This window comes from Urocampus carinirostris, chromosome 2 (assembly GCF_059441175.1).
Source record: "Urocampus carinirostris isolate Australia breed hairy pipefish chromosome 2, RoL_Ucar_1.0, whole genome shotgun sequence".
Taxonomy (NCBI): Eukaryota; Metazoa; Chordata; class Actinopteri; order Syngnathiformes; family Syngnathidae; genus Urocampus; species Urocampus carinirostris.
The window spans coordinates 69,080,874-69,094,421 of NC_142350.1; the positions used below are offsets into that span (position 1 = coordinate 69,080,874).

At 40.3% G+C, this 13,548-nt stretch overlaps 1 protein-coding gene across 1 annotated transcript in view; it reads right to left on the minus strand.

The window, feature by feature from the left end:
• mtmr11 (myotubularin related protein 11) overlaps positions 1–7,542 on the minus strand; it is a 39,464-nt gene extending 31,922 nt beyond the window's left edge. The window contains exon 1 of the mRNA XM_088327639.1: positions 7,104–7,542. Within this exon, the coding sequence (XP_088183765.1) occupies positions 7,104–7,160 (57 nt within the window). The 5' untranslated portion in view covers positions 7,161–7,542. The remainder of the gene's footprint in view (positions 1–7,103) is intronic.
• Positions 7,543–13,548: the final 6,006 nt, after the last annotated feature.

Here is a 13,548-nt window from a genome sequence, read left to right on the forward strand (position 1 = left end):
TGCGAGACACACTCGTGGCAAACGATGAGACGCACTAAAGAAGACGTGTTAGCTAAAACTATCAAGTTGTGCATGTGTTAAGCTAGCACAAAAACCTGCCTCTCAAATCTCTTTTTGAAAAATATCCAGTGTATAAAGCTGACCAAATTTCCATCCATGATCTGCACCGCTTATCCTCAGTAGGGCCGCGGGGGTGCTGGAGCCCATCCCAGTTATTCAGATTCAGATCTACTTTATTGTCATTCTTGTACGCGTGTATACAGAACGAAATGTCGATATTTCTGACCCGCAGTTTTCTTGAATGTACAGATATAAATCAAATGTTGTATTGAGTCGGATTATTGAAGTACTAATAATATACTAAATGATGATAGGTATGTATAATATTATACAGTAGTGCAAAGAGTGCAAGAGGAGCAGCTCACCAGATGTGGGCAGTCAGGTAAACAAGTCATTATACAATAACAATAACACTGGAGTACGATAGTGCAGAGGAGAACAGAAGTGCAAGAGGAGCAGCAAACCAGATGTGCAAAATGGGCAGTCGGGTATCTTCGGGCAGTGGGACACCCTGAACTGGTTGCCAGCCAGTCGCAGGCCACACAGGGACAGACAATTCTCATTCAGACCTAGGGACAATTTGGACTGACCAATTCACCTGACATGCATGTTTTTGGAGTGCGGGAGGAAACCGGAGTGACCGGAGGAAACCCACGCAAGCACGGGGAGAACATGCAAACTCTACACAGGAGATTCCATCTCATGACCACAAAACTGTGCCGCACACGTGCTAACCACTGCGCCGCCATGCTGCCGCTGACCAAATTGATGCACGTTTAATTTCTCGGCCAAAGCGCATCAAATAGAGAATATAGAATAGATTTGTCAAGTCAGCTAAGGGCAGGTGAGGCAAGACCAACCTCCGCCTACCCTCCTTCATTTTTAGTGAAGTCACCCAATTGGACATGCCATCTTTGAAACACAATGCACTTTAAAAATTCCACAGAAAAGCACAACGACTGAGGAATACAGTTGCGCGCGCTATATTTGACAAGACAACTGGAGCCGGGTGAGGCGGGACAAACCCCTCGCCTCCCCTCCTCTGTTTTGCTGCCGTCACTTTGTTGGTCTTGGCAGTTTTGGACCAGAATGCATTGAAAAAAATCCACAGAAAAGCACAACCACCAAGGAATACCGTGGTGTGTGAGTCAGCTGGTGCCAAGTGAGGCAAGACCAACCGCAGCCTCTCCCCGTTTGCTTTGCCGAGTTCACCCAGTTTGTCTTGTCATCTTTAGAACTTACCGTATTTTCCGCACTATAAGGCGCACCTAAAAGCCTTTATTTTTTTTCAAAAGCTGACCATGCGCCTTATAATACAGTGCGCCTTATTTATGGATCAACATTAAGTCGCAAAGTCTTCCAACTATTGCAAGCAGCCGCCGACTCGATTTTCCCCCGAACGCCAAGTAGTCCGCGGTGTATGCTGGGATTTATATACCGGCGTTTCATTGGCCAACCAACGTGTCAATCATCATTTGAATCGATCACTATTGGCTAAAGTTATTCGGAGGTAAAGGGGCGGATCCTTTTTATCATTTACAGCCTAGCATAGGCTGAAGCGGCAAAACAAAGCCTGCAATTGGCCGAAAAAGATGAATGTGAATCACACGTAGGGTTGCACTACGGCATAGAGAAAACATTTTTTACTTTTCTGTATTTGTAAATATTTTATTCTCCTGGATTTACTACACTCACGGATATAAGAGGACCATGGCTGCACATTATTATTGAACACAACGACTTCGGTGAGCTACTCCGGCTATATATTTTCCCAGTATCTTGTTTCAGACTGAACTCGATGTTTCTGTGATAAGCGGTGCAGATCATGGATGGAATGGAGTGTCTATTTTTAAATTCAACTCAATTCCGAGTGTTTATTGTCATATATACAGTAAAGTTGCGAGCGAAAAAGAAAATAGAAACTAAGGAATGGTTGGCATTTCTTGAATCCTAAGACTTGAACCTTCAGAATGATATTTGAAATGATGCATTTGAGTGACATCGTACGGACAAAGCATCCGCACGTGTTCTTGACACGTATTTGCGTCTTTGCAAGCTTTGGGAATGTTAAGGGGGTAATAAATTGGACTGAACCATCTGACTGTTTTGCTGACGTTCCCATTGTAGCGCCTTATTAGGACCAAAAACTATTTTTTCGGGGTGCGCCCTATAACCCAGTGCGCCCTATAACCCGGTGCGCCTTATAGTGCGGAAAATACGGTAATTCAATTGAAAAGTTGTATAGAAAAAGCACAAGTGACCGATATAGTCGTCCATGCTATATTTGTCAAGTCACCTCAATTAAAGTGAGGCAAGACCAACCCCGCCTACCCTCCATTTCACTGAAGTCGAAATGATTTGGCAGCTTTGAAACCATTTTCGGCAAAATTTCTCTAGAAAACACACAAAAACTGAAAAATGAGTCTTCTGCGTTATATTTATTGGGTCAGCTCCTGAAAGGTGAGGCAAAAACAACCCCTGCCTCCCCTCCTCTGTTTTTCTATAGTCACCCGGTTAGTCTTGGCAATTTTGGACAAGAATTCATCTCAGAAATTCCGCAGAAAAAGCACAACTGGACTGTTATATAATCCACACCCTATTTGTCAAGTCAGCCGGTGCCAGGTGAGGCAAGACTGACCTCTGCCTCCAGTCTTTCATTTTGCTGCAGTCACCTAGCTGGAGTTGTAGGCATTGAAATAAAATTCACCTAAAAAGTATATGGCCAAAGCACAACAGATTGAAAATATCGTCGTCCGCACTCTATTTTTTCAAGTCAGCTGGTGCCGGGTGAGGCAAGACTGACCTCTGCCTCCAGTTTTTCATTGAGCTGTTGGGAGTTGCATTGAAATAGAATTCACTTAAAAATCTAAAGCACACGAAATGGAAAATATGGAATGGATTTTTCATGTCTGGTGGCACCAGATGAGGCGAGACCAATACCTGCCTCACCTCCTTTGTTTGGCTGAAGTAACCCAGTTGGATTGGGGGGCTTTGGAACAGAACTCACATTAAAAAATTAAAAAATAAATACAGCAAAAGCACATTAAATAGATCATAAGGAATACATTTGTCAAGTCTGGAGGCCACAGGTGAGGCGAGCGCTACCCCCGCCTCCCCTCCGACAAACAGAAAGTCCGAGAAAGTCCGGGATAGCTCACAAGCTGGATTATTTTCCTCGTTCTAAGATGACGAGGAGAACGCGTCGGAAACGGAAAAAAAACAGAACGAGGCCGAAGAAGAAGTGCGGCGACGACTCATTTGTGAAATTCCAGTGCAGCCGTCTCCATGGCGACGCGGCCACATGTGCCCTTCTCTCCTCCTCCGGGCGAGCAAGCCCCGCCCACCGGCATCTGTCAGCGTTTCCCCTGCGCCTTAAATAACCACAGAGGAAGAAATCCACCAGGAACTCCCAATTGCCCGTTTTGCCCCAAAATACATCGAAAATGAGGCCGCACTCCAAATGACTTTTTAGCAAACCAAAAACTAAATCAGAAATTGTTTTTATTTTGTAGGGAACGAGACCATTTTGTCAAAACAATCCATGAATAGATTATATACACATACATTAAATTATTACGTATTTTTTATGTTTTTATATTATTGAGTACCAATATTTGCTTCATCTTTTTTTTTTTTTTGTTAAAATATTTATTACTAAATGAGTCCACTTAGGTACTATATATATTATATTTTTATATTTATATCCATGATTTATATAATTAATAATAATATATGAATATGTTGAAATATATTACTAAAATTGTCCATTGAAATTAATAATATTATTATTTAAACATATTTATAAAGGAATTTAGTGGCAATATTAAATAAATAAAATAAAAATTATATTATTAATTTCAATGGACTATTTTAGTAATAAATGAAATCAAAACATAACAATGGAAAATATGATTTAAGAGGACGTCCTTAGTACTGAATGAATAATAAATAATAAAATACAATATTCACATTAAAACTAATATATACATATATGCAGTTTTAATGTGAATTTATTATCATAATGCAATTTCATACAGAAAAACAGGCAGATGTTATGCTATTTTTGTAGAACTCACTCAAGTCATGTTTATTTGTTTGGCCCTTCAATCACAAGGAGTCTCAAAGGGCTGTGAAGAATGGAGGCGATTACGACAAGCATCCCCTGATCTAAAACCGACATGAGGGCAAGGAAAAACTCAAAAACGTCAGTGTGAGGAATGAAGAAACCTTGGGAGGGACTGGACATGAGGTCATCCAAAATAACAATCACATATTGCAGTGACTGTGGTCCAATATCGGTGAGGTCCGATTTAGGGCCAAAAACGGACGACTAAAAGTTTGGAGCGCAAAAACAGAATTGTTTTGTGCAATTAGTCTAAAGTTAGCCACTATAATGTTGACTGTTTCACATGTTGGGGAAAAAAACCTTTTCAAGCAAATGAAATCAAAATCTTCATCTCATTAGCTGCACCGCTTATCCTCAGTAGGGTCGCGGGGGTGCTGGAGCCCATCCCAGCAATCATGGGGCAGTGGGCAGGGGACACCCTGAACTGGTTGCCAGCCAATCGCAGGACAAGAATCAAAATCTTGCCATCTTTTAAATGTCTTGAATCAAATCTTTTTTCGACAATGTCACTTGAAGGCCGAAAGCTTGGCGTCTTTTCAATGTCTCCAAAAAGACCTTTTTTCAACTCGGTTTTATTCAAGTGCAGTTGTTCTAAAAACTGATCTTTATTCAACTTTGACTTTAACTGAATAAAATGACAACTCAAGTATATTTTGAATGTTGAGAAAATTACTTTTTTTCAACTTCAACTTCATGAAGGCAAAACTGTGGCCTATCTATCTATCTGTCTATATCTCTCTCTCTCTCTCTATCTACAGTAGCTATCTATCTCTCTCTATCGATAGATAGGTATTATCTATCCATCTTCTCAAGCCCTTTCTGCCGGTTGTGATTTCAATCAAAATGAAAAGAAAAGAGATTGGTTTTTTTCTTGACTCATTCCAATTCCAGTCGATTATGGGCAAAAACTAGTCATAATACGGACCACAACCGGATGTCTAGAATATGTAGAGGCCGGCCAACATGGATCCAACGAATCTCTGTGTTCCCCTGGTCTTAATCAGACGCCAAAAAGGCAGTCTTTTGACGTCCTGGGAAAAAGCTATTTTCATTCTTTTTCAAGCCACCGAAGCCAAAACACGGGTGTCCTGTAAACATCTTAACAAAGAGTGCAAAAACTGATTTTCACATGCTGAAAAAGACCCTCTTTCGACTTTGAATTCTCCAGTCTCCCGAAGTCCAAAATCGAGAGCCTTCAGCGAGTACAAAATGCTGCAGCCAGGATTTTAACGAAGACAAGAAAGTTTGATCACATGACCTCGATTTGAGCTAAACTGCATCGGCTCCCTGTTAGCTTAAGATGGGATTTTCTAGGTTCTAGGTTGGTAGTATACAAATTCATGCATGGACTTGCTCCCTCATATCTTTAATTTCCCCCTATGTTCCAGTCTGGGGCATTTGCTCTGAAAACGCCGGTCTACTCGGCGATCCCAAGAGCCAAGAAGAAATCAGCAGAGCATTCTCCATTGGGGCCCCGGTGCTGTGGAATGCTCTTGCCCCTGAGATTGGATCTGCAACCTCAGTGGAAATGTTTCAATCTAAGCTTAAAATACACTTCTATTCTATAGCATAAGCATAATCTATATTTTATGTTGATATGTGTATTATTCACCCTCGTGTAGGTTTTAGATGAGGGGAGTGTCTTAATAGTCTGTAGTTTGCAATAGACTTTGATCTGTGCAGCCCTTTGAGACTCTTTGTGACTAAGGACGTCACAAATAAACAGGACGTGACTCTTTACTTGTCTCTCTTTAAAACTTTACGGCATCACCTGACTTGACTTGAACCACCTGAAAAATTAAAACCTTGATGTCATTCGAAGGTCTCGAAAAAGAACTTTATAAAGCCAACGATGCAAAAAGCTCCAAAGCTTTTATCTACGGAAACTTTTCAGCCATTGAATTTCAACTCAAAGTGCTGAAGACAAACATGAAGTGTACAAGAAGAGAAGGAAATCTCCAATTCAATACATTTTATAAAACCCATGAAAAATAATTGGATTGTAAACATCGGCGGAAAGAAGCACTACGGTAATTTCCTCTACTCGGAAAAAGGTGAACAAAATACAAAATCTAACTCACAGCAATGTCCGGATATTTTTTGACATTCCGAACAAAATTATCGTATCGACCGTTTTACGTAAGCCGAATGGCCGATAAGTAGGGAAGCGTCTATATTCGTTTGATTTAACAAGATTTTTATCACTGTTGAACGAGGCTTTTTGCATTTTGGAGTTTTCCAATGAAAATGATCAAAATGAGTGCTCAAGGGGACAGTGTGTTATATTTGCCTGCTAGTGCAACATGCAGGGGATGACTTCATGTGCGGTCCCTTCTCAAGGTTTCTTCATTTTCCTCATGTTGAGGTTTTTTGAGTTTTTCCTTGCCCTCATGTCGGTTTTAGATCAGGGGATGCTGTCATAATAGTCTGTAGTCTGTGCAGCCCTTTGAGACTCCTTGTGATTAAGGGCCAAACAAATAAATAGGACTTGACTTGATCTGAAATTTAATCCTCGTAGTTTTTGAAAAAAACGACCTTTTTCCAGCTCGTTTTATTCAAACGGAGGAAAAACACCGATGTCTTTTGGACGTCCTAAAACAGACCTTTATTCCACTTGGGCTTCAACTGGATGAAATGGAAAATTTGGTATCGTTTCAATGTCTTGATGATCTTTCTTAACTTTTCAACTGAATAAATAAAAATGTGAGTGTTTTTTTAGATCATCTTGAAAAAAAAAAAAAGACTCATTTTCAACAAAAATCAAGCTAAAACCTTGACGGCTTGTTGACGTCTTGAAAATGTATCAACTTTGAAGTCTGAACCTCGGTGTCTTTTGACGTCTTTTCAACCACTAGATACTGTTTTTGATTTTTCGGGCATTAAATAGAAATATCTGTTTGTTTTGACGTTCCGTTACCTTGATGTCGGGCTCCATTTGTCGGACTTTGAAGGTGTTTTTCGAGCCGGTCAACATGATTCCGATTCTCACGCAAAAGAGCGCTTCTCGCCAAAAATAGATATTAAAAAAAGATTAGAAAAAGCGTCCATGTTCCATGTTGAAGACAAAAAGGAATGCGAGTGGAAAATGCCGAAAGTGCGGCGGCGGACGTCGTCCCTCTCCCGTGTCCGCGTCGATGAACGCGGTGGCGGCTGCCGAGCACCGCGTCGCGCTTCTCATCGCCTTCGAAAAGACTCAAAGACGCCAGCAAAAATACAAAAACGTTCACGGAAAGCTACAAAGAACCGAGCGGCTGCGACGTCCACGCAGCCCAAGCATCACGCGAGCACCCACGCACGCACTGACGGACTCTCGACGCCTGCAAGACCACGAACCGGGACAAAATAACCTTTAGTCCAGCTTCTTAAAGGAACACGAGTCCCGGAAGTGAGTCCAAACCGGCGATGCTTCCAAAACAAAATCCGTTTTTAGATTACAAAAATAATAAAAGAAAAGTTTGTTACAAATATGAGCAAAATGTACATTGTCAAAATAATTATGAATGCGATTCAGAGAAGACAACAGTTTCCCTTGAGGGGCTTTAGTAAATTCCTAATCCCAAAGGTGAGAACCACCAGGAAAAGGATGTGCGTGTCTGTGTGCGGAATCAAACTTTGAAACAATTGACAAGACGAGATCAAACAATGTCCAACGATTCACGTCTTCAAATTGAAATACAAAAAAAAAAACATTCTCGGTGTGATACAGAGATGAAGAAAATGGGGTAGGAGGGATACGAGGGATTGGGAATACTGCCTTCACAACTGTGGTTAACTTTGTGTTATTGTTGCTATTGTTATACCATAACTGTTATTATTAATAGTATTACAATGGTTATTGGTGTATTTAATAGGGAAGATGTAGGGGTAGGGAAAATAGGCGTCTACTTCTTATTTCCCCTTTTCGAACATATTATGTAACGTTATTTTTGTTGTTGAGCTATTGTTTTGTTCAGTTTTTTATTTTAATGTTCGAATAAAGTTTTCATTCAAATCGATCCATTTCAATTGAAGTGTCTTCATCACAGGCGTAACCAGCCCGTTTTCGGGGTGCTCAAGCACTTAGATCTGTGTAGTATTTCTGTAGTATTTGTTATTGTCGGGAAGCGGACCAGGAAGCAGGAAGTCGGAACTCATATGGGTAGACGATCTTTCACTTTAATTAGGAAAGAAAAGTTGTCCGACACTCAAACGGACCAAAACAAAACAGGTTCAAAGGCAATCAAAATGACAAACTAGGCACTACTCTGATCAAACAGGCATGAACTGGTCTTCAACTAGGTAAAGCAATGGTCTGGCAACAGGCGGTCCCAAAAGGAGCGTTTAAGTACTCCAAAAGCAATCAGTCCAATGCATCTCAGCCGGTGTCAAGGGGCGGGGCCAGCTGGGCGCCATGACAACCGTGCAGGACATGACAGTTATAGTATATCTGTAGAATTACTGTAATTTTTTAGTCTTTCTGTAGCCATAATGTTGTAGTATTGCTGTATGTTTATTTTTGTAGTATTTCCATTGTATAATCTTTGTTGTATATCTGTAGTTGTCAGAACCGGAACAGGATCAGGACCCAAATGCATGACATTTCTCACACAAGCCTTTTATTTTACGGGAAATGGGGAGTCGTGCACGTTAGGCGGCGGTCTGGCGTGGAATGATAGGAAGCCAGAGGTCGATGAGATCCATATCTAATGCCCGAGCAGATATCGCCCGGATGGGGTCGATACCGATCAGGACAGGACAGACAGGATAGATATCAAAACAGGGTATCAAATCAAACAGGACAAACTAGACGGGAAGGTAAACTGGAGACTGATATTAAACAGGACAAAATAAATGGGAACAATACTGGACAGGAAATAACAACAGGAACGAGTCAAAACCCATGTCTGACAAAGGAAGAGTGAGAGCATTGAGCTTAAATAGACGGAAAACCAATCTCTCAACGAGCCGCAGCTGGTGCCACACAGGCAGGGCCAATTGGGCGCCATGGCAATCGTGACAGTAGTATGGATGAAGTATTACTTGAGTTGTATTTTTGGGGTGTTTTTTGTATTTCTGGAGTATTTTCATCATACTACTGTATATTTATTGTTTAGTGTTTTGTATTTTTTCCATAGTAGTATTTCTGTAACATTTTTGTTGTATTTCTGTAGTTGAAATTGTGGAGCATTTTTTGTTGTAAATATTTCTGGAAAAGTATTTTTCAAGTTGTATTTTTTTGTATTTTATGATCGCTGTTGTAGTATTTATTTCTTTTCAGAATGAAAGCAAAATAATACAACCCAAAATATGCCACAAAGTATATTTTTTCACAGTTTCTTGCAATAGTATATTCAAAGTTACATTTGGCAAAAAAAGAACAAGTCACCATATATGCTTTTCCATTCGTGTGTGTTTGTTTTGGGTTCTTATATAGACTATTTGGTCTTTTTCATGAAAAAGTCTTACTTTTATTTCTTGAAAAAAAAATCTTCACTATAGATAGATAGACGTCTAGATGTCTAGATAGATGGATAGATAGATGTCTAGATGTCTAGATGTCTAGATGTCTAGATAGATAGATAGATGTCTAGATGTCTAGATGTCTAGATGTCTAGATAGATAGATAGATAGATAGATAGATAGATAGATAGATAGATAGATAGATAGATAGATGTCTAGATAGATAGATAGATAGATAGATAGATAGATAGATAGATAGATAGATAGATAGATAGATAGATAGATAGATAGATAGATAGATATCTATCTGTAGATAGATGTCTATATAGATATCTATCTATCTATCTATCTATCTATCTATCTATCTATCTATCTATCTATCTATCTATCTATCTATCTATCTATCTATCTATCTATCTATCTATCTATCTATCTATCTATCTATCTATCTATCTATCTATCTAGACATCTATCTATCTATCTATCTATCTATCTATCTATCTATCTATCTATCTATCTATCTATCTATCTATCTATCTATCTATCTATCTATCTATCTATCTATCTAGACATCTATCTAGACATCTATCTAGACATCTATCTATCTATCTATCTATCTATCTATCTATCTATCTATCTATCTATCTAGACATCTATCTAGACATCTATCTTGCCCTGTTTTAATTGAACAACTTCTTTTGTGCCAATTTATCACGACAGTCTTTTCTCCCTTTTCTCTTCAAAGTCTCTCTATATGACATGTTTTACCCCGGAGTGCCAAGTCTAATCTCGTTTCACAACGTTGATATCAAACGAGAATAAAGAGGATTCAATTCTAGTTTTAATAGCAAAAACACTTCCTACATTGACCTGTTGAAACGATATTTGTCTGACAGAATAGGAAGGCCGTTAAAACTCGCGAATTCAGAGTGAAGTCTCGTTTATTTGACCAACTGCAGTCCGGTTTTTTTTCTTCGCACAACTTTTAAAGTGACTTTTCGTGTAGTTTAGATGCGCAAGAATCGTTAAAACAAACAAAATCGAAGGTCACTCAAAAACTAAGATGTATCATAATTTCTTTGAATTATTCTCTCATTAAAATGGAAATGTCAAAAGTTAGGAGTGAAGGCTGGATTCTTCGATATGGGTGGTGTCATACACACATAAACCTTTGGCGCCCTCGTGTGGCGATTCGGTGCTCGACATGAAATAACCTGCATTTTCCACCTTTAGTTTTTCCTTTGATCATCGAATGCGAATGGGACTTTTTCCCAGAAGTACTTTTCTGGACGATGTTTTTTTTTTTTGCTCCTCCAACATAAAAGTCTTAATTTCTAAAGCAAGCATTATTTTATGAGGCTGCAGCCATTTTCAATTTGTCTGCTGATTTTTAAAGAAGGGGCAGCACGGCGGCGCAGTGGTTAGCGCATGTGCGGCACAGTTCTGAGGTCATGGGTTCAAATCCAGCTACCAACCTTCCTGTGCGGAGTTTGTTCTCCCCGTACTCGCGTGGGTTTCCCAAATTGTCCCTAGGTGTGAATGAGCGAGCGAATTGTCTGTCTCTGTGTGCCCTGCGATTGACTGGCAAGCAGTTGAGGGTGTCCCCCTGCCCACTGCCCGAAGATGGCTGAGATGGGCTCCAGCACCCATGCGACCCTACTGAGGATAAGCCGTACAGATCATGGTTGGATGGATGGATGGATTTTCAAAGAAAGAAAAAAAGAGAGACCGGGAAGAAGAGATAGAGGGAGAGCGGGGACCAATGAGTAAACTTCTGGGTAAGCTGTTGAAAGTTCTCTGCCATCCATGACTTCATATCTGAAATGCGATTTTAAAGGGGACCTATAAGACTTGTGTCATCAGGGGCCACGGCAATGTGGAGCCATCAAAGATACCGTATTTTCCGCACTATAAGGCGCACCTAAAAGTCTTAATTTTTTTCAAAAGCTGACCGTGCGCCTTATAATACAGTGCGCCTTATACATGGATCAATATTAAGTCGCAAAGTCTTTCAACTAACTTGCAGCCGCCAACTCGATTTTCCCCCGAACGCCAAGTAGTCCGCGGTGTATGCTGGGATTTCTATACCGGCGTTTCATTGGCTAACCAATGTGTCAATCATCATTTGAATCCATCGCTATTGGCTCAAGTTATTCGGAGGTAAAGGGGGCGGATCCTTTTTATCATTGACAGGCTGGCATAGGCTAAAGGGGCAAAACAAAGCCTGCAATTGGCCGAAAAAGATGAATGTGAATAGCATGTTGGGTAGAACTACGGCATAGAGTAAACAGTATTTTACTATTCTGTACTGTATTTGTAAATATTTTACTCTCCTGGATTTACTACACTCACGGATATAAGAGGACCATGGTTGCATATTATTATTGAACACAACGACTTCGGTGAGCTACTCCGGCTATATATTTTCCCAGTATCTTGTTTCAGAGTGATATCGATGTTTCTGTGATGGTTTTTTTTTTAAATTCAACTCAATTCCAAGTGTTTATTGTCATATGCACAGTAAAGTTGCGAGCGAAAAAGAAAATATAAACTAAGGAATGGTTGGCATTTCTTGAATCCCAAGACTTGAACCTTCCGAATGATGGAACGATGCATTTGAGTGACATCGTACGGACACCGCATCCGCACGTGTCTACGACACGTATTTGCTTCTTTGCAAGCTTTGGGAATGTTAAGGGGGTAAGAAGTTGGACTCAACTATCTGACTGTTTTGTCCACGTTCCCATTGTCGCGCCTTATAATCCGGTGCGTCTTATGAATGTCAAAAATAGGACCAAAAACTATTTTTTGGGGGTGCGCCCTATAACCCGGTGCGCCCTATAGTGCGGAAAATACGGTATGTCAATTTAGAGCTGGGCAACGACGGAAGTGGACTCTGTGTCTACTGATGACATCCCCAAAGGGAAGCCTATACAGATTCAAAAGTACCTGGGCCTAAAATTGAACCTTGGGGAACCCCACATGTGATTTCATGGCTTCTGGAGGAACATGCACCCATACCTACAAATAAGTCTGCAAGATCAGAACAAAACCAGTTGAAAACAGTACCAGAGATGCCTACCAGGTTTCTGAGTCTGTTTCATAAAATGTGGTGATCCACTGTGTCAAGGGCAGCTCTAAGATCCAGTAGCACAAGAACTGTAAGTTTATTAAAGTCCATGTTATACCTATCATTTCAAATCTTTAAAATTGCAGTCTCTTTAATGTGGTCGATCCTTAAAGCAGACTGAAATTTCTCTTAAATGCTGTTCTCAGCCGAATAAAAAGCCTTTTTTTCTAAAACGTTGCTTAAAAACGGTAGGTCAGACACTGACTGGTAATTATTGAAAAACGATGGAGTCTAAATTGCTCTTCTTCAGATGGGGCCTCACTACCGGTGTTTTATAGGCGGCAGGGAAAACGCCCAATTGACTAGATTTCCAATTTGTTCCTCAAAGAAATTTCCTTAACGTTGATGTGTAAATTGAATCGAAAAGGCAAGTTCTCAAGTTGAGCGAGTGTCCTTGCATCCAACGAAGCAAACCCTTCCAGGGTTTCCTCGAGTCAAATCCATTGTCCAGCTATTATAGGTCTTACACTCTGACCGGGTAAAAGACAGAAAGAGAAAAAACAGAAATTAAAAAACAGAGAGTAAAGAGAAAGAAGAGAGAAATCCAGCTCCAGTTGTTTTGTGAGCGATGCCAAGTTTTGACAGCATCCGGCGGACATATTTCAAACTGCAGCTCATTTATCACTTGTGCTTCTCTCAGCGTCGTCTCGCAGGCCTAAATAAAACCCTCGGCGGGCCCGATGCCACTCGTGAGCTGCAGATTTGACACCAAAATCCCGAATTGTTCTGCTCCATTGACATGCAAAATATTCTACGACGAAAGTGTTTTTTGTTCCCACCGGCACGGGAAGCA